At 35.0% G+C, this 18,726-nt stretch overlaps 1 protein-coding gene across 3 annotated transcripts in view; it reads left to right on the top strand.

The window, feature by feature from the left end:
* The window catches only part of TBC1D32 (TBC1 domain family member 32), a 270,320-nt gene that overhangs the window by 23,450 nt on the left and 228,144 nt on the right, over positions 1 to 18,726 (top strand). For 2 of the 3 annotated variants that reach the window (XM_055262795.2, XM_063620888.1), the window contains exons 5-11: positions 3,823 to 3,891; positions 6,549 to 6,674; positions 9,824 to 9,902; positions 10,032 to 10,135; positions 10,231 to 10,292; positions 10,899 to 11,043; positions 16,322 to 16,381. In XM_055262795.2, coding sequence (XP_055118770.2) covers positions 3,823 to 3,891; positions 6,549 to 6,674; positions 9,824 to 9,902; positions 10,032 to 10,135; positions 10,231 to 10,292; positions 10,899 to 11,043; positions 16,322 to 16,381 — 645 coding nt within the window. Of the gene's footprint in view, positions 1 to 2,106; positions 3,082 to 3,822; positions 3,892 to 6,548; positions 6,675 to 9,823; positions 9,903 to 10,031; positions 10,136 to 10,230; positions 10,293 to 10,898; positions 11,044 to 16,321; positions 16,382 to 18,726 lie in introns of those variants that run through there. The other variant, XM_063620893.1, reaches the window with a different exon arrangement.

Genomic DNA, 18,726 nt, shown 5'->3' with positions numbered 1-18,726 from the left:
TACGCAGAAGGTGAGTTTAGGATAATAGTCACCTATTACTCTTGCCTGACACAAACATGTTTAAAGCAGTCACTGTTCTTTTGTTTTCCAAGCAACTTCTCCTTGAAACCCATCCTTTGGTACCTGTGGTACACAGAATAATGGTCCTCTCAAAGATGTCCATGTCCTAATCCCTAGAACTTGTGAACATGTCACATGACATGACAAAAGGGACTTTGCTGATGTGATTAAGTTAAGGACCTTCAGATTGCAGGATGATCTCGAGTTATCCAGGCAGGACCCATATCATCACAAGGGTCTATGTAAGAGAAACCCAGGAGGTTCAGAGTCAGAGAAGGTGCTGTGAAGGCTGACATAGAGGTTGTAGTGATGTGATTGCTGTTTTTGAAGATGGAAATAGGCCATGAGCCAAGGAATGAGGGCGGCCTCTAGAAGCTGGAAAAGGCAAAGAAACAGATTCTCTCTTTCCTGGGAACAACCTGAGCTGTATTTTGTTGCTAGGCTTTGTATTCTTCCAGTAAGAATTTTCTTGAGTAGGTTTTTCTCCTTATTGGGTACATGGCCTTTCTCCTCTCATTCAGAGTGTGTCCTTTCAATTATCCTAATTTATTTTATGCTATTAGTCTTCAAATCTTAATCAGAATATCTTGAGTTCAACAACTGTTTTCTGGCCTCTACTAAAATCTTCAAAACTCTACAGTGCTCTTTTTGGTGAAGAATTCTGCTTTTAAGGATTTTATACTACTGCTGAGAAATGGCAAGACACTTATCTCTTTTTTTGGCAACATCACTCAGAGCAATAGGTTTAGCTACATCCCAACCTGTACTTCAGAAGTTCCTCCATGTCTGGCTACCCTCACTTGATAAGATTTTAATTATTATTTGTTTTGTAAGCACAAAAAGATGGAGTCATAAAATCTTAAAAATCTCTGCAGAATTTCACTTCTGTAGAAGTGAAAGGGAAAGATAGCTAGGATTTTTAAAAGATGAACATAGCATTGATTCTGCAGCTGCCTAGAGTTAGGCCTGGGACAGGTGGATTGTTTGGAAGAGGAATGTGTAGGGGCAGATGTGAACTTATTTTTGCTTGCTGGCTTGTTTGTTTGGTAAAAATAAAAAATTCAGCCAGGTGTAGTGGTGCGCGCCTGTAGTTTCAGCTAATTGGGAGGCTGAGGCAAAAGAATCACTTGAACTCAGGTGGTGGAGGTTGCAGTGAGTCAAGATTGCACCACTGCACTCCAACCTGTGCGAATGAGACAAAGTGAGGTGCTATCTCAAAAAAAAAAAAAAAATTAAGGCCAGGCATGGTAGTTCATCCCTGTAATCCCGGCACTTTGGGAGAGCAAGGCAGGAGGATTGCTTGAGACCAGTCTGGGCAACATAGAGACAAGGTCTCTACACACACACACACACACACACACACCACCTTAGCTTGGCATGGCATTGTGTGCCTGTATTCCCAGTGATGGGGAGCTAAGGCAGGAGGATTGCTTGAGACCAGTCTGGGCAACATAGAGACAAGGTCTCTACACACACACACACACACACACACACACACACACACCACCTTAGCTTGGCATGGCATTGTGTGCCTGTATTCCCAGTGATGGGGAGCTAAGGCAGGAGGATTGCTTTGTTACGGGAAAAGTGGTCTTGACCCAGAACCCAAGAGGGAGTTCTTGGATTTTGTGCAGGAAGGAATTCAAGGCAGGTTGCAGAGTGCAGTGAGAGGAGATAGTTTATTGAAAGCTACTCAGTTACAGAGTAGGGAGTCCTCAGAAAGCAAGTGGAGGAACGCACTATCTTTTTTATAAGCTTTTCTTATATTGTCTATGTAAAGACTAAACTAAGCTGTGTCTACATGCAAGTGGGCTGACATCGTGGCACAATTTATTATTCTCTTGATTTAAAGAAAACTATCCTTGACATTTTAGCATGTAAGTACATCAAAGCATAACTATAATTATCTTGATAGCATATATTGCTATGTGTACTGAGACATCTGGACTTTCTGTTGTAGGAATTTGCCTTTCAGGAATTACCAAGCTGGTTCCTTAGCTATAAGCATCTTAGGACCATGGATTGTGACTGGCAAGGAATGTGCCTTGTTAGTCTCAAGTTGGAGTTGACTTTAAAATGAGGTCACTGTGGCTCTCCTAGGCTCCTGCTTCCCTAATTGCATGAGCCCAGGAGTTCGAGGCCACATTGAACTATGATTATACTACTGCTGTCCAGCCTGGGCTGCAGCAAGGCACCATCTTAAAAAAAGAATTAATAGACTTTTTTATTTTTAATGTAGCACTTAAAAAAATTATTTTAAGTTCTGGGATACATGTGCAGAACGTGCAGGTTAGTTACATAGGTATACATGTGCCATGGTGATTTGTTGTACCTATCAACCCATCATCTAGGTTTTAAGCCCTGCATGCATTTGGTATTTGTCCTAATGCTGTCCCTCCCCTTGCCCCTCACTCCCTGACAGGCCCCAGCATGTGATGTTCCCCTCTCTGTGTCCATGTGTTCTCACTGTTCAACTCTCACTTATGAGTGAGAACATGCGGTGTTTGGTTTTCTGTTCCAAGACAGATGATGGCTTCCACCTTCATCCATGTCCCTGCAAAGGACATTAACTCATCCTTTTTTACGGCTGTGTAGTATTCCATGGTGTATGCATGCTGCATTTTCTTTATCCAGCCTATGATTGATAGGCATTTGGGTTGGTTCCAAGTCTTTGCTGTTGTGAACAGTGCCACAATAAACATACATGTGCATGGGATTGCTGGGTCAAATGGTATTTCTGGTTCTAGATCCTTGAGGAATAGCCACACTGTCTTCTATGATGGTTGAACTAATTTACACTCCCACCAACACTGTAAAAGCATTCCTGTTTCTCCACAGCCTTTCCAGAATCTGTTGTTTCCTTACTTTTTTTTTTTTTGAGGTGGAGTCTCACTCAGTTGCCAGGCTGGAGTGCAGTGGTGCGATTTTGGCTCATTGAAACCTCCGTCTCCTGGTTCAAGTGATTCTCCTGCCTCAGCCTCCCGAGTAGCTGAAACTACAGGCACGTGCCACTATGCCCAGGTAATTTTTGTATTTTTAGTAGAGACAGGGTTTCACCGTGTTGGCCAGGATGGTCTCAATCTCTTGACCTTGTGATCCACCCGCCTTGGACTCCCAAAGTGCTGGGATTATGGGTGTGAGCCACCGTGCCCAGCCTACTATTATAATTTTTATTTTCAGATGATGTTTTAGATATTATGCATGTTTAAATTGCCTTTGGTAGGAAAAAGACCCTTTCTTTCTCCAAAATATCTTATTAATCTACTATAAACTTTTTTATAGATGGAAGTTTTTACTTCAAGATTCTTTTCACCGCAGAACTGTGGAGAAAGGCTAAGGAAAATTATAGGAAAGAAAGAGAACAAAACAGTGCAAACAGCACTATAGCTGTGCCTAGGGTACTATTGGTAGCTTTTTTTATTTATTTGTTTTGTTTATCTGTCTGTTTCATTCATCTCACATTTCTGAATATGCAGCATTTTGGCTTTGTGTCTTTTGAGTCTTATAATGTTATATATATTTTAATTGCTTGGCAAATAATAGTTTTCATATACATGAAGGTACACTGTTCTACTGGGAAATTCAGTTCCCATTTAAAAGCCTTGGGAAGAAAGATTCTGAGTTGCTGTCAAATCAAAATAGATCATCTCCTTCTCTTGTCTGGATTGTGTTTTGTGCTTGAAATTATATTGAAAAAATAACTTATAGCAACATTTCTAAAAGCCTTCTAAATAAATGAATGTCCTGTCAATTGTGTTACAGAGTTACAGATTTTGTCAAGGAAAATTACAATTGATTTTAGACCGGTTGGATCCTGGGCAACCTAAAGAGGTAAGTTTCAAGTATAGCTGTCAAGTTCATGCAGATAACATATGTTTACCATATATGAGATTACAATCAGTAGCAACCAGGTTGTTTCCCTTGAGGCTAAGCCTTTATGATTATGGGCAATCCTGTAATGATATCCCTGGTAAACTTTCAAGTCCAGATGAAAAGTCACAGAGTAAGGGAGGCTTTCCTTAGAGAATTGTCGTGGTTTGAAAGAGGAAATTTTTATCTTCAGCATCAATTTCAAAGGGATAAAGTTATAGGTAGCTGTCCCCCAAACTGTTCTTTCACTGTTGTTTTATATGTAACATTGTAGTTAGTCATTTCTTGAGAAAAAAGATTTTTAATTCTTTTTTTACTTTCAGAAAATGTGAACAGCTTTTAAAAATAATTATTTTTAATGGTCAAATAAAAATTGTGTATATTCATCTTGTACAACATGTTTTGAAATATGTATACACTGAGGAATGGCTAAGTTGAGCTGCTCTAACATGCATTGCCTCACATACTTATCATTTTTGTGGTGAGAACATTTAAAATCTACTCTCTTAGCAGTTTTCAAGAACAAAACATTGTTTTAACATAGTCATCATGTCATCATGTTATACAGTAGATCTCTTGAATTTACTTCTCCTAACTGAAATTTTGTATCCTTTGACCAGCAGTTACCCATGCCTTCCCTAACTATCTGAGCAATTTTAACCCATTTGTTTATTTTTTAGAAAAATTATATATATATTATATATATTATATATAGTATATATTTTATGTATATATTATATATATAAAATATATATATTTTATGTATCTATATTTTATATATATATTTAAGATAGGGTCTTACTCTGTCACCCAGGCTGAAGCACAGTGGCACAATCATGAATCACTGCAGCTTCTACCTCCCCAGGCTCAGGTAATTTTCCCACCTCAGCCTTCTAAGTAGCTGTGACTACAGTTGCACGCCACTGCACCTGGTGAAATTTTGTATTTTTTGTACAGATGGGGTTTTGTCACATCGCTTAGGAAGATCTCAAAATACTGTGCTCAAGTGATCCACCTCCCTTGGCCTCCCAAAGTGCTGGGATTATAAGTGTGAGCCACTGTGCCTGGCCAGAAAAAGGATTTTTAAGAAAGGCAATTATATTGAATTGTGTCTGTTTATATTTTAAGAGATTGTACAAATCACTGTTTATGAAGAACTGTTTCATTTGAAAGTCAGCATGAAATAGAAAATATGATAGGATTTCTGAAGATTTTTTTTTTTTTTTACCTAAGCCTTTTTATGTATTAGTATGCCTATCTTGCCATTTGGTCTCAATTTGTAAAATTATTTTTCTGAAACTATTAAATTTAAACTAAATGAATAGTTGTGATTTACTCCTACTGAAATTTTTTAAAACCTCATAGAGAATAATAATTTTTTTCTTCTCAGCATTTTGCATTATGATTTATTTTCTGGGTTCATAGTAAATAATAACATCTTTCAAAAAATATCAGAAATGAGTTTTAAATTTTATATGATAAAAATCCTGTTGCCTTCAATTTAAATGGATGATTTGGAAACTATACTTGTTTAGAAACCTACATTTTGCTTCTGCAAGTAGTGAATTCTTAATGGGATTTTTTCCTAAAAATTTCCTGAAATGGAAAAATGACTTAACATTGTAAATGAATTCCTAATCTTAAATCTCTCAGTATTTCCCTTACTGCCTATCACAAATAAAGTTATATTGAGGAGTTCTTTCATATGAATATATAGACAGTTCAAATATATGTATATTCTTTATCGTTTTTTGTCGAAAAGTTGGGCCCTGATTCAGAGTGTCTGATTTGCTGAGGTTTTGGCTCCTGTCTCTTAGGCCTCATCTTTTTAATGACTAGGCTTTAGTTGTTTCAGTTGGGAATGACCAGATTTTTGAGGATGAGGCTGGAATTAGTGTGTTATTATTCACGACTTGTATATTGAGTGGGAGAAACGCTTTGTTCCATCCTTCATTGGAGTGGAACTATTCTCTACTACTTTCCCTTGGGTCATACTATTTTGAGTGAATTCTGATTGCATATTGAGAAGACTGATTAAGAAGTAAGCTTTCTATGAAAATACAGAAATATAATTTTGCATCCTACTGCTGACTTACTTTTTTTTTCTACCTAAGTAGTCAGAAGGCCAGAAAATATGGTATAGCAGAAAAAACAAGTTCAAACTGATTGTTTTGTGAGAATTGTTCATATATCCTAGAATGGGAATGCTTTGCCGGGGCATATCTGGGCAACATTTTGAAATTAAAGCTCTCAAACTGTAGGAACGGCCTAGAATAGGGAAAGCCTGTAGGACAAGGCCACTGGAAAAGTTGCATTGGTGATTCTGATTCAACTACCCTTCTTCCTCCCGTTCCTCTTAGATGTGATACCTAAAATCTGCTACCACATTTAGTATTTTAATTTTTGCTTTACACAAACAGCAACTGTTTTTTTTCTCTGCTTAGCACTTAGTTTAAAAAATGATTTCTTAAGAGCTTTTTAATATAAAGGCATCTGATAAATCACTCTTTATAAATTATCCAGACTTTGCCTTTTAGTAATTTGTTAAATATTGTTTTGGAAAAGTGGCATTATTTGAGTGACTGAGTGTTAATAAAAGTCTTTTAAAAAAATTGTAGGTGAGATATGAAGCCTTGCAAACATTATGTTCAGCTCCTCCATCTGATATCCTGAACTGTGAAAATTGGACTACTCTCTGCGAAAAACTGACAGTGTCTCTTTCAGATCCTGATCCTGTGTTTAGTGTAAGAAAATGGTTATAGAAATATTAAAAATAATTTGTTTTCCCACCATTCTGGAAATAAATAGAATATGATAGTTATGATAGTTTTCTTTTCTTTTCTTTTTTTTTTTTTTTTTTGAGACTGAGTTTCACTCTTTTTGCCCAGGCTGGAGTGCACTGGTGCTGCCTCGGCTTACTTTAACCTCTGCCTCCCGGGTTCACGTGATTCTCCTGCCTCAGCCTTCTGAATAGCTGGGATTATAGGCATGCCACCACCAAGCCTGGCTAATTTTTGTATTTTTAGCAGAGATGCGTTTTGACCATGTTGGCCAGGCTGGTCTTGAGCTCCTCACCTCAGGTGATCCACCCACCTTGGCCTCCCAAAGTGCTGGGATTACAGGCATGAGCCACTGTGTCTGGCTAATAGTTTTCTTTAATAGTAGCTCACACATTTATGGAACTTCAGTTTCAGCTTTCTAATTGTCAAAATTTTTCTTAACAAAATTTTGTGATTAGTTTCAAAATATGATCATATTTCATTGCCAAATAATACACTGCTACCTTCTGCATTTTGTCTTGTAAAGGAATATCCTAATATTTTATTTTTGTTTCGTTTTGTTTTTTGAGACAGGGTCTTCCTCTGTCACTCAGGCTAGAGTGTAGCGGCATGATCACAGCTCACTTCAGCCTCAACCTCCCGAACTCAAGTGACTTTCCCACCTCAGTCTCCCAAGTAGCTGGGTATTATAGGCATGCACTACCATGCCTGGCTGATTTTTGTATTTTTTGTAGAGATGGGGCCTCACCACATTGCCCAGGCTGGTCTTGAACTCCTGGGCTCAAGCGATCCTCCAGCCTCAGCCTCCCAAAGTGCTTGGATTACAGGCTTGAGCCACCACGCCTGGCTGTGTCATTGCTTTTGAATGATGCTGTTTTATGATACTCTCAAATTAAAAAAAAAGAAAAATATTTTAAAAAGATACATGGTATATGAAAATTTGAACGACAAATGATGAATTATGGTTTATTCAAAAGGGCTTATAAACATTTTCCTCATGTATTTAAGTGTTTACTTAGAGATTGCTTAACTGCTTAAAGAAAGAAGCTAGAAAACTAATGCTGAGATTTTAGAAAATAATTTGAGGTGAATCATAAAGCAAATATAGAAAGTTTCTAAAATTGTAAAATTATGAAGTCAGTAGATATGATTTTATTTAAAAATTGGTTTGCATATGACTTTTTAGGAACAGTTATTATGTGATGAAAAGTAAGCTTTACATTAACAAGTGCAGTAATTCTACAGGTAGTATCTATGATGGGAATGAAAAGAAAACCCCTGATTATCCAAGAATTGCATTTTAAACACAAATAGGATTTCCTTATAGAGGATCTTTTCTTCCTAATTGATATATCAGTGAAGATAGTTTTGGCTTTAAAATAGATATGATGTTTGGCATAGAATTTAAGGCATTAGCAGAAGAGTTACATTTTGCTCTTTGTTCAGCAAGTATATATTGAGTATCTACAGTGTGTATCATTCTCTTTTAGACACTGGGAACACACCATGGACAGGACACAAAATCTTCACCCTCAGAGAACTTAGATTTCAGTAGATAACAGAGACAATAAATAAATAGTTATAGAAAAATATAAGGTATCGCAACATGTTTGTCTATTTAAAATCAGTCTACCGTCTACCATTAATGAAGATACAATTATACTGGTAAACAGAAGTGGTTTGGGAATCACTGTTTGTAATTCTCATAAAGGGAAGAAGGTGTTTACCTAATACTTGGATGCAGTTCAACCTTGTTAACACCAGAGGGTATTGTAGACTTCTGGAACAGCTCAATGATCCAAGAACTTCAAGGTGAAAAAATGTATCTCAGAGTTGTCTTTAACATTTCATGCTCTCTAACAACAGATGCAATTGTAAATTTCTCTGTATTTTTTCTTTTACTTAATAAATACAGAATAGTAGCCGAATAGATTTCCTTTATTTTATAAATTATGAAATAACTTTATAAAATAGCAAATTGTAGCCATTTTAAATTATTATGCAGCAAGGTTCAGTTTTATTACTTATGCCAATAAAATTGGAAGCAATTATTATAGAGGAGAGATGATAATAAAATTAGTCATTTTGAAGTAGAAAACAAACCATGGAGTTTTTTTCATTTTAAATTTGTGCTTGATCCAAATTCTTTTTGAGTTCAATTCTATTTCTTCATCTCCTCCTCTAAAGGACTCTTACATGCAACTGAGTGAAGCCTATAGGGTTGAAAAGTATGACAGATACCTATCAGTTGCTGCAACTATAAAAATAGACTTCCCAAAGTATTTAATATCCTTTGTTCAGTAGGAATTTCTTGGGGCTATTAGAAGATACCTTTAGTAACTTGGGGAACTATTTCTTGTAAGTGGATTATCTAACTGGTATCAACAGTGTTATTAATTTCCCCCCCCCAGATTAGACTATTTAAGGCAATTTTATGTTTTTATTTAATGGAAAGTTGAATTTCACTATTAGGATTAATCTCATCATGATATTAATAAAGTAGGTATAATTAAAGGGATAATAATAGCTACCATTTTAAAGTAACTCTTAGTGCCAGGCATTATGCTAACTATGTCTGTTGCCACTTTTAACTTATTTACCTTCTAATGGTTTCTATTTTAGAGTTTTAATAATGTAAAAACTTAAACATAGAGTAATTTTCTTGGGAATAGGCAAAATTATTAGAAATAATTCTAAATTTCTAATTACTGAAGCTACCCATGTAAGCAATTAAAAATGATGAATTTTGGATTCGGAAATACGGAGTGTTAAAAAAATTTAGTACTGCCTACTCTGTTCCCTTTGCTTGACACCTTTACATTGTCTCCTCTATGAAACCTCACCTTACCCCCACCTCACCATGTCAGTATATACTATGACCGGATTGTGCAGTAATCTCTTTCTGTTATTAGATTCACATATTAGTTTTGGTCAGTTTTAATTTTTGCTGACACAGAGTGTGCCCTTTTTAAATAAGTACATTCTGACTCTGGTTTCTGAATGGTTTATTTGTATTTATTTTATTTTCTGAGTTTTTACTGTGTGAAAAATGTTTTATCTCTATTCTATTCTTGTAAGATCTTAGATGCAAATTTTCTGTCTCATTTCCATAGGACCAGATTTTAAAATTCTGTGCACAGATATTTTCGCTTTCTCCATTATATATGACCAAGGAAATTTATACAAGCTTAGGTATGTTTATGAAAACATTTAAAAATGTTTTTTGTCATTTGCATGTACTTAAGAATGTATAGGAAATAACTTCTTTCAGAAAGCACTGTAAATGAATGATGTTAATTTTATATTTTCCCTTTTTTTCAGCTAAGTATTTGGAGTCATACTTTCTTTCTGGGGAAAATCATATTCCTACTCTTTCAGCTGGTGTAGATATAACTAATCCTAATATGACTCGCTTACTTAAAAAGGTATCCATATACTAGAATATGCTTTCATTTTTATTTATTTAGTTTTATATTTGAGGATGCTAATTTTTTGAGAACTATTGTGCACTGCTTTGTAGATTCGTCTTCTAAATGAATATCAGAAAGAAGTTCCATCTTTCTGGATTCGTCATCGAGAGAAGTAAGTCCCCTCCCAACATATGCCAGCATAAAACCTAGCAGTGTTACCGCCCCATATACGTTTCAGACAGAAAGAGTAAAGACAGTCTTAATGGACTTACATGATTGGGAAGGGATTAATAAAATTTTTATTTTTATTTTTCTTAAGCTTGTCATGTTTTATACTTAGCTATGTGAATTACTGTATACAGGTACCACTTTACATCATTTATCACAAGGTAAAAAGAAAATGTAGCATTAGTTTTTTTTTTTTTTTTAATGTATCAGTGATTTGAAGGTCTGCGTTAGGTTCTTATTGGTCTTTACTATTGCATTTTGGACAAGTTCCTTAAATATTCTTTAAACTTTTTCCTTTCAGCTATAAAATTTATTCTAAGTTGTAAGATAATCTGTGAGTCTAAAAAGGAAAGTTAAATTCACAGATCCAGTGTTGAAGTAGAAAGAACCTGTTGTTAAAGCAGAAACATTGAGTATGAATCCTACCTGTCATTTACTGAAATAGAAAAAATGTTTCTGAAGATTATGTGCTACTTTATCATTCCATGAATATAAAATATACCACCAGAACTGTATATGTAATTGTATTTCTTTTTTCCCAAATTTTAAGGTATATGGAAGAAATTGTGGAGAGTACTTTGTCCTTGTTAACAGTTAAACATGATCAAAGCCATGTTGTCTCACAAAAGATTTTGGATCCGATCTACTTTTTTGCATTAGTTGATACCAAGGCTGTGTGGTTCAAAAAGTGGATGGTAAGGAAAAATAGAATATTTTTATACCTTTTAGTGCACTGCTATATCATTTTAATAAATAGTTAATGTTTGAATATTTACTGTGTGCTAAGAGTTCTAATCACTTTTACATGTGTTAACTCATTTATTTCTTATAAAACTTTACGAGGTTGGTGGTATTAATACCCCCATTTTTCAGATGCAGTAACTGAGATATGGAGAAGTTAACTTGCCCAAGATTTTTTACCTATTAAGTGGCAGAGCCAGAATAGGATTTTAAGTCGTATTTCATTTGAACCTAAGCTGAATAACCTATTCAAAAATCTATTTTTTCTTTAGTGTGAAAGCTTCAAAAATTTTAAGCAAATGTGGTAGAACATAAGGATTCAATATATATTTTTTTCGAGCTTAGGAGATATTTCTGAAAGTATTCTCTCATTTGCCTTCCTCCTGAACCTGAAGTTTGGGGAATGTGTTTAATACCTGAACCTGGCAATTTCTTATGAAGCTGGAACTGAAACTAATATTAAGAGTAGAGAGATCTTTATACTGTTACCTCCCTCAACCTCTGTTGACTAAGAGAGGTCTGTGTTTGTCAATAGCAGCAACAGGACTGGCTTTTATGCTCACATTGTTTTCTCTCTCAATCTGTACTGGGCACCTAGGTACTATATTTCTTGCACTTGAGAAGAGAGGGGCTGGGGCATTCATTTACTCTTCAGCACAGTTTGGATGTTATCTAGCGATGGTGCTTTGTGCCTTTTGCTAAGTTGTATGATAAATGCCCAATTAACCAGAACACAATTCTGTCTCTAGTGGTTAGCCCTTACCTGGCCTGTCTAGTATGTGATTAATGTTTACTCAATTAAATTAAATTAATTTAAAATGAACCCTTTGTTCCTCACATCTAACAGTTAAAATTTTTTCTTGATTAGCAAATTATATCATTATTTGAGAAAATATGCAAAATATGTAAAAGCTTAAATAAAATTAAATTTTTCTAATTATACAATACAGGGATAACAACTGTTAAGATTTTCTTTCATGTAGATATGTTATATATACTTTTATATTTATCTGTTTAGGTCATCTTTTTTTAACAAAATCAGTCATATTTTACTAACTTTGTAATTAACTTTTTCATTTGACATACATTCTTATTGCTGGGAGTTGATTCTTAAGAGAACGGGCTACAAATTTATTTAAAAATCACATTCTGAAGTGTGTTCTAGTATACATGAAAATTCATTACATCCTCCTGTAATTTTTGCATCTAAGGCAGGAGTTGACAGACTTTTTATGTAAAGAGCCAGACCATAAATATTTTTGGCGTTGTGGGCCTACAGTCCCTATTGTAGCTATTCAACCCAGTTGTTGTAGCTCCAGAGCATCTGTACATAATAGGTAAATGAATGGACTTGACTGTTCCAGTGAATTTTTTTGCAGAATTGGGTCTAGGCAGAATTTGATCTGAGGGCTGTAGTTTGGTCTAAGAGATATACTATAAGGATTTCTTTTCAGAACATGGTCAATATTAAAAATAGTTTAATACTATATCAACTTATTTCTCTTAAGTTGGAAAAAGGATTAATAGTTTTTGAAAACATTTTAAGCTACAAGGTTTAAAACACAAGGTTTTGATTAACCTTCGGTTAACGAAAACACAATTTAATCAATGTTTAGTTAAAAATTCTATTCCCAGCCAGGCGCAGTGGGTCACGCCTGTAATGCCAGCACTTTGAGAGGTCAAGGTGGGCACATCACTTGAGGTTGGGAGTTTGAGACCAGCTTGGCCAACATAGCAAAACCTCATCTCTATTTAAAAAGCAAAAAAAGGAAAAAAAAGAAAAACAATACAAAAATCCTCTATTCCCTAGAATTCTGAAAAAGTTTTGACTTGTATTATTCTGTTTAATATTTTTATTCTTTAAAAAATTTTTTTTATTATACTTTAAGTTCTAGGGTACATGTGCAGTACGTGCAGGTATGTTGCATAGGTATACATGTGCCATGGTGGTTTGCTGCACCCATCAACCCGTCATCTACATTAGGTATTTCTCCTAGTGCTATCCCTCCCCTAGCACCCCACCCCCAAACAAGCCCTGGTGTGTGATGTTCCCCTCCCTGTGTCCATGTGTTCTCATTGCTCAACTCCCTCTTATGGGTGAGAACATGCTGTGTTTGGTTTTCTGTTCTTCTGAAAGTTTGCTGAGAATGATGGTTTCCAGCATCATCCATGTCCCTTCAAAGGACACGAACTCATCCTTTTTTATGGCTGCGCAGTATTCCATGGTGTTTATGTGCCACATTTTCTTTATCCAGTCTATCATTGGGCATTTGGGTTGGTTCCAAGTCTATGTTATTGTGAACAGTGCTGCAATAAACATGTGTGCATGTGTCTTTATAGTAGAATGATTTATAATCCTTTGGGTATATACCCAGTAATGGAATTGCTGGGTCAAATGGTATTTCTAGTTCTAGATCCTTGAGGACATCGCCACACTGTCTTCCACAATGGTTGAACTAATTTACACTCCCACCAACAGTGTAAAAGTGTTCCCATTTCTCTACATCCTCTCCAGCATCTGTTGTTTCCTGACCTTTTAATGATCGCCATTCTAACTGATGTGAGATGGTATCTCATTGTGGTTTTGATTTGCATTTCTCCAGTGACCAGTGATGATGAGCATTTTTTCACGTGTCTGTTGGCTGCATAAATGTCTTCTTTTGAGAAGTGTCTGTTTATATCCTTTGCCCACTTTTTGATGGGGTTGTTTGTTTTTTTCTTCTAAATCTGTTTAAGTTCTTTGTGGATTCTGGATATTAGCCCTTTGTCAGATGAATAGATTGCAAAAATTTTCTCCCATTCCATAGGCTGCATGTTCACTCTGATTATAGTTTGTTTTGCTGTGCAGAAGCTCTTTAGTTTAATCAGGTCTCATTTGTCAATTTTGGCTTTTGTTGCCATTGCTTTTGGTGTTTTAGTCATGAAGTCTTTGCCTATGCCTATGTCCTGAATGGTATTGCCTAGGTTTTCTTCTAGGGTTTTTATGGTTTTAGAGCTTATGTTTAAGTCTTTAATCCATCTTGAGTTAAGTTTTCCCAACACCATTTATTAAATAGGAAATCCTTTCCCCGTTGCTTGTTTTTGTTAGGTTTGTCAAAGATTTATTCTTTTTTTTTTTTGAGACAGAGTCTCACTCTGTCACCCAGGCTGGAGTGCAGTGGCGCAATCTCGGTTCACTGCAACATCTGCCTCCTGGGTTCAAGCGATTCTTCTGCCTCAGCCTCCTGAGTAGCTGGGACTACAGGTGCACGCCACCACTCCTGGCTAATTTTTATATTTTTAGTAGAGTGGGGTTTCACCATATTGGCCAGTTTGAGACCACACTCGAACTCCTGACCTCGTGATTCGCCCAACTCATCCTCTCAAAGTGCTGGGATTACAGCTGTGAGCCACCGTGCACGGCCAATATTTTTATTCCTAAGTGAAATGAAGAAACTATATTTTGAACACTAATGATATCTTATATAATCCAGCTAAACAATATTTATAGTTTTCCCTGGCTTTGTACAATGCTATGCATTTACATGTTTTAATTACATCTATATTTTGCTCCAAGGAGAGATTTAAAGCTCTTTTGACACTTTGAATCATTTTTAAATATGGTTGGCAGAAAATGATTAGGGTGCTGTTACTTTGGAGCATTTCAGTGTTGGCAGATTTCTGCACATGTAGACCATACAGTATCCTCTTCAGTATAAGAGTTGTGCTTTTTCAGCAAAAGAAACTACCATCAGAGTGAATAGGCAACCTACAAAATGGGAGAAAATTTTCACAACCTACTCATCTGACAAAGGGCTAATATCCAGAATCTACAATGAACTCAAACAAATTTACAAGAAAAAAACAAACAACCCCATCAAAAAGTGGGCAAAGGACATGAGCAGACACTTCTCAAAAGAAGACATTTATGCAGTCAAAAAACACATGAAACGATGCTCATCATCACTGGCCATCAGAGAAATGCAAATCAAAACCACAATGAGATACCATCTTACACCAGTTAGAATGGCCATCATTAAAAAGTCAGGAAACAACAGGTGCTGGAGAGGATGTGGAGAAATAGGAACACTTTTACACTGTTGATGGGACTGTAAACTAGTTCAACCATTGTGGAAGTCAGTGTGGCAATTCCTCAGGGATCTAGAACTAGAAATACCATTTGACCCAGCCATCCCATTACTGGGTATATACCCAAAGGACTATAAATCATGCTGCTATAAAGACACATGCACACGTTATGTTTATTGCGGCACTATTCACAATAGCAAAGAGTTGGAACCAACCCAAATGTCCAACAACGATAGACTGGATTAAGAAAATGTGGCACATATACACCATGGAATACTATGCAGCCATAAAAAATGATGAGTTCATGTCCTTTGCAGGGACATGGATGAAACTGGAAAACATCATTCTCAGTAAACTATCGCAAGGACAAAAAAACCAAACACCGCATGTTCTCACTCATAGGTGGGAATTGAACAATGGGAACACATGGACACAGGAAGGGGAACATCACACTCCAGGGACTGTTGTGGGTTGGGGGGAGGGGGAGGAATAGCATTAGGAGATATACCTAATGCTGAATGACGAGTTAATGGGTGCAGCACACCAACATGGCGCATGTATACATATGTAACAAACCTGCACATTGTGCACACGTACCCTAAAACTTAAAGTATAGTAATAATAAAAGAAGAAAAAAAAAAGAAAAAAGCCTACATTAAGAGTTTTTAGTAGTAGGTGGCAGTGTGATTGACAAATAGGCCAAAAAATTCTCTAAAATATAATTATTCATGTTTTCTTATAATAAATATTATACAATTATGTATGTACATGTAATAAATGTAGTTATTCATTAAAAAAAAGAGTTGTGCTTTTTAGTTTTTTTTTTCCCCACTATGTGTCTTTTTTTGGATTGTGTCATAGGTATACTTTTTTTGTGGTGGTTTTAAAATAGTTTAGCTTGGAAATTGGACACAATTAATGGATAGAATGTTCTTCTACTGATCAGTCACTAAATGATCTGCAAGTTTTTTGATACGATTTGCATTCTTGTGATTGCTATGCTTCTAATCCAATGCACACATAAACACCTGTCTGTCATTGACTATAATGGTTTAAACCTAAGCTATTGTGTGATTTATGATGTTGTCATTAGAAATGATGCAGGAAAAATAGATTTTGAGTGGCACAGCTTGAGTATTAAATATCATTTCCTTTTAATTTTAGCATGCACATTGTAGCAGAACTACAGTATTAAGACTTCTTGAAAAGAAATATAAGTCTCTGGTAAGTCTGTATTTTCATTTTTATGTTGAGAAATAATATCACCAAAATATATATGATCTACTAACTTGACTATGCAAAGTTGTGTGCTGATAATTAATATTGGATAATGAAGCAATTCGCCTTTTATATGATCTTAAACTACTATCCTGTGAAACATAAAGGGATAAAAATAGAGACTTAAAATGAATGCAGTCAGGATAACAATTAGAAAATATGTTTTTTATATATAGTAAATTGGCTTCTATAAATAACAAGCTGGTTTTAGAGAAGCCATATTTTTAAGCAGTAGCATGTAGTTCGATTCAGATCAAGTATTCATAAAGCCATTACTTCTATAATATAGACCCATGTTTTTCAGTGAAAATTACATGGCAAAACTCATAATGATAAATACTTTTGCATTTTCAATAATTGGTTTGGGTTATACCAAATGTAGACTTAATATTCTAAAATATGTTACCAAAATCATCTACATTTGTTACTATTAGTAGAACAATGTGTAAGGGTATTGAAAATAATTAAAAAGAAATCAGCAAGTCTAATAAATAATTGACAAAATGAAAAACACAAAATTTATTAAGACATTCAAATGTTATACCGATATAGCTTTGGGTCAATAAACATCTTTTACGTAGTTAGGCAAAACCTTGAGTTTGGAAGTCAGGTGAAGAAAAGATTCCGGAATTGTGATTTTTGGTTGAGTGCAGTATAGCATAAAATGAAGGAAGGAGAACAATAATTGTTTTGTGTTTGAGAATCAAGAGAATTGAGCAGCAGAAGAAGAGAGGGATATTGAATAATAGGATAAGAATTTATTTGTAAAGGTAAAATATACTTCAATATTTTTATAGAAATTGAATTTAAATAGGTTTTTTCACATTTGATTTTTCTCTCATTCCCATTTTAAATAAAAATTTGTTGTTGCTTTATGAGCATAGACTGATCTTGCTAGAATAGAGAAAGGAAAAATAAAGAACAGGATGATTTTTCCCCATGGTTTATGTACAGATAATGACTCACTGTTGCTATCACAGAGGCCCCAGTGAAAGTATTTCAAATAAGGTTTTTTATAGATTAATTCTTAAAATTGGTTTCTTATTTGAAAAGTTAACTATACCTTAACTTTTAACCTGCAAATGGAATTATGTCATTATAAATCATCTTAATATTTTATCAACTTAGTCAAATATTTTATTTCATGTATCTAGTATGTCAAACTTGTTTGACATTTCAACTTAAACCTCATTTGCACTAAAAAGCTTTCCTACATTTACAAAATATCAAAATATTATTCATATTATATTTATTTTTTTAAAGTAAACTTGGCTCCACTTTTGAAAATAAACATTGGAGAAAATGATGCAAGACCTGTTTATTCCCACTGTGTTTTCAGAATCAAGGGTCAAATTTTGTGCATCTGTGATGGAAATTGCAGACCACTCCATCAATTTGTGTTTCTGTTCTATAAGAGATTCTTGTATAAGAACTTTACTCATAGCAACCTGTTTAGCATGACCTGCTGATGTATTTCCTCTAGCTTCTCATCAGTGCTCTCTGATGTTGTTTTCTGCAATGATGAAATATCTGTGTTGTACAGTACGGTAGCCACAAGCCACATATGACTGCTGAAAACTTGAAATGAGACTAGAGTAAATGAGAAACTGTATTTTTAATTTTATTTAGTTTTTATTAATTTACATTTAAATAGGCGTGTGGTTGGTGGCTACTGTATTTGTGTGGTTCTATCTTATGTTTATGACATTTTTAGTAGGTAGCATTAAGCTATCAATTTTTGTATATGCTGTTGGTTTTTTATAGATTTCCCTGAAAAAGTTAAGATAGTCTTTATTCCCATAGAATCTGAAAGACATGAACTGGTTAAAAGTTTTGGCTGTCAGCGTAAATATTTAACCTTTAATTTTTAACAATTTGAATCTTGATTCAGTCAACCCCTAAAGGAATGGTTTCTGAAATGGTTTTATGTAGTGCCATTTTTACTGCTCTCTGAAAGTCATTTAAAAAAATGACTTGACGGCATGGTTATTTAAATTCTCCCTTGGTTTTTCCTGTCTTATTGTATTTAACCTTTTTTAAAATTTCTGTCTTAGGGGTTAACAATGAAATGAACTGGCTGGTATATATTTGATAGTATAGGGCAGTAAGTATCAAATACAATCCTGAATTTTATAGCAAATTTCTGTCGATTTTCACAGGGGTTAGAAAAATCATTCATTATACTCTCACCTTGACTCTTTAAATTCACCTACTATAGATCTGCTTTCTGCTACTGTGGTTTAAAGGGATGTCATGTAATGTGATTGTTCATGTCCTGAAATTATTCCTTT

The sequence above is a fragment of the Symphalangus syndactylus genome, chromosome 2 (genome assembly GCF_028878055.3).
Source record: "Symphalangus syndactylus isolate Jambi chromosome 2, NHGRI_mSymSyn1-v2.1_pri, whole genome shotgun sequence".
NCBI classification, from domain to species: domain Eukaryota; kingdom Metazoa; phylum Chordata; class Mammalia; order Primates; family Hylobatidae; genus Symphalangus; species Symphalangus syndactylus.
The sequence above is the reverse complement of the archived record's forward strand: the minus strand, read 5'-3'. Positions and strand labels throughout refer to the sequence as shown.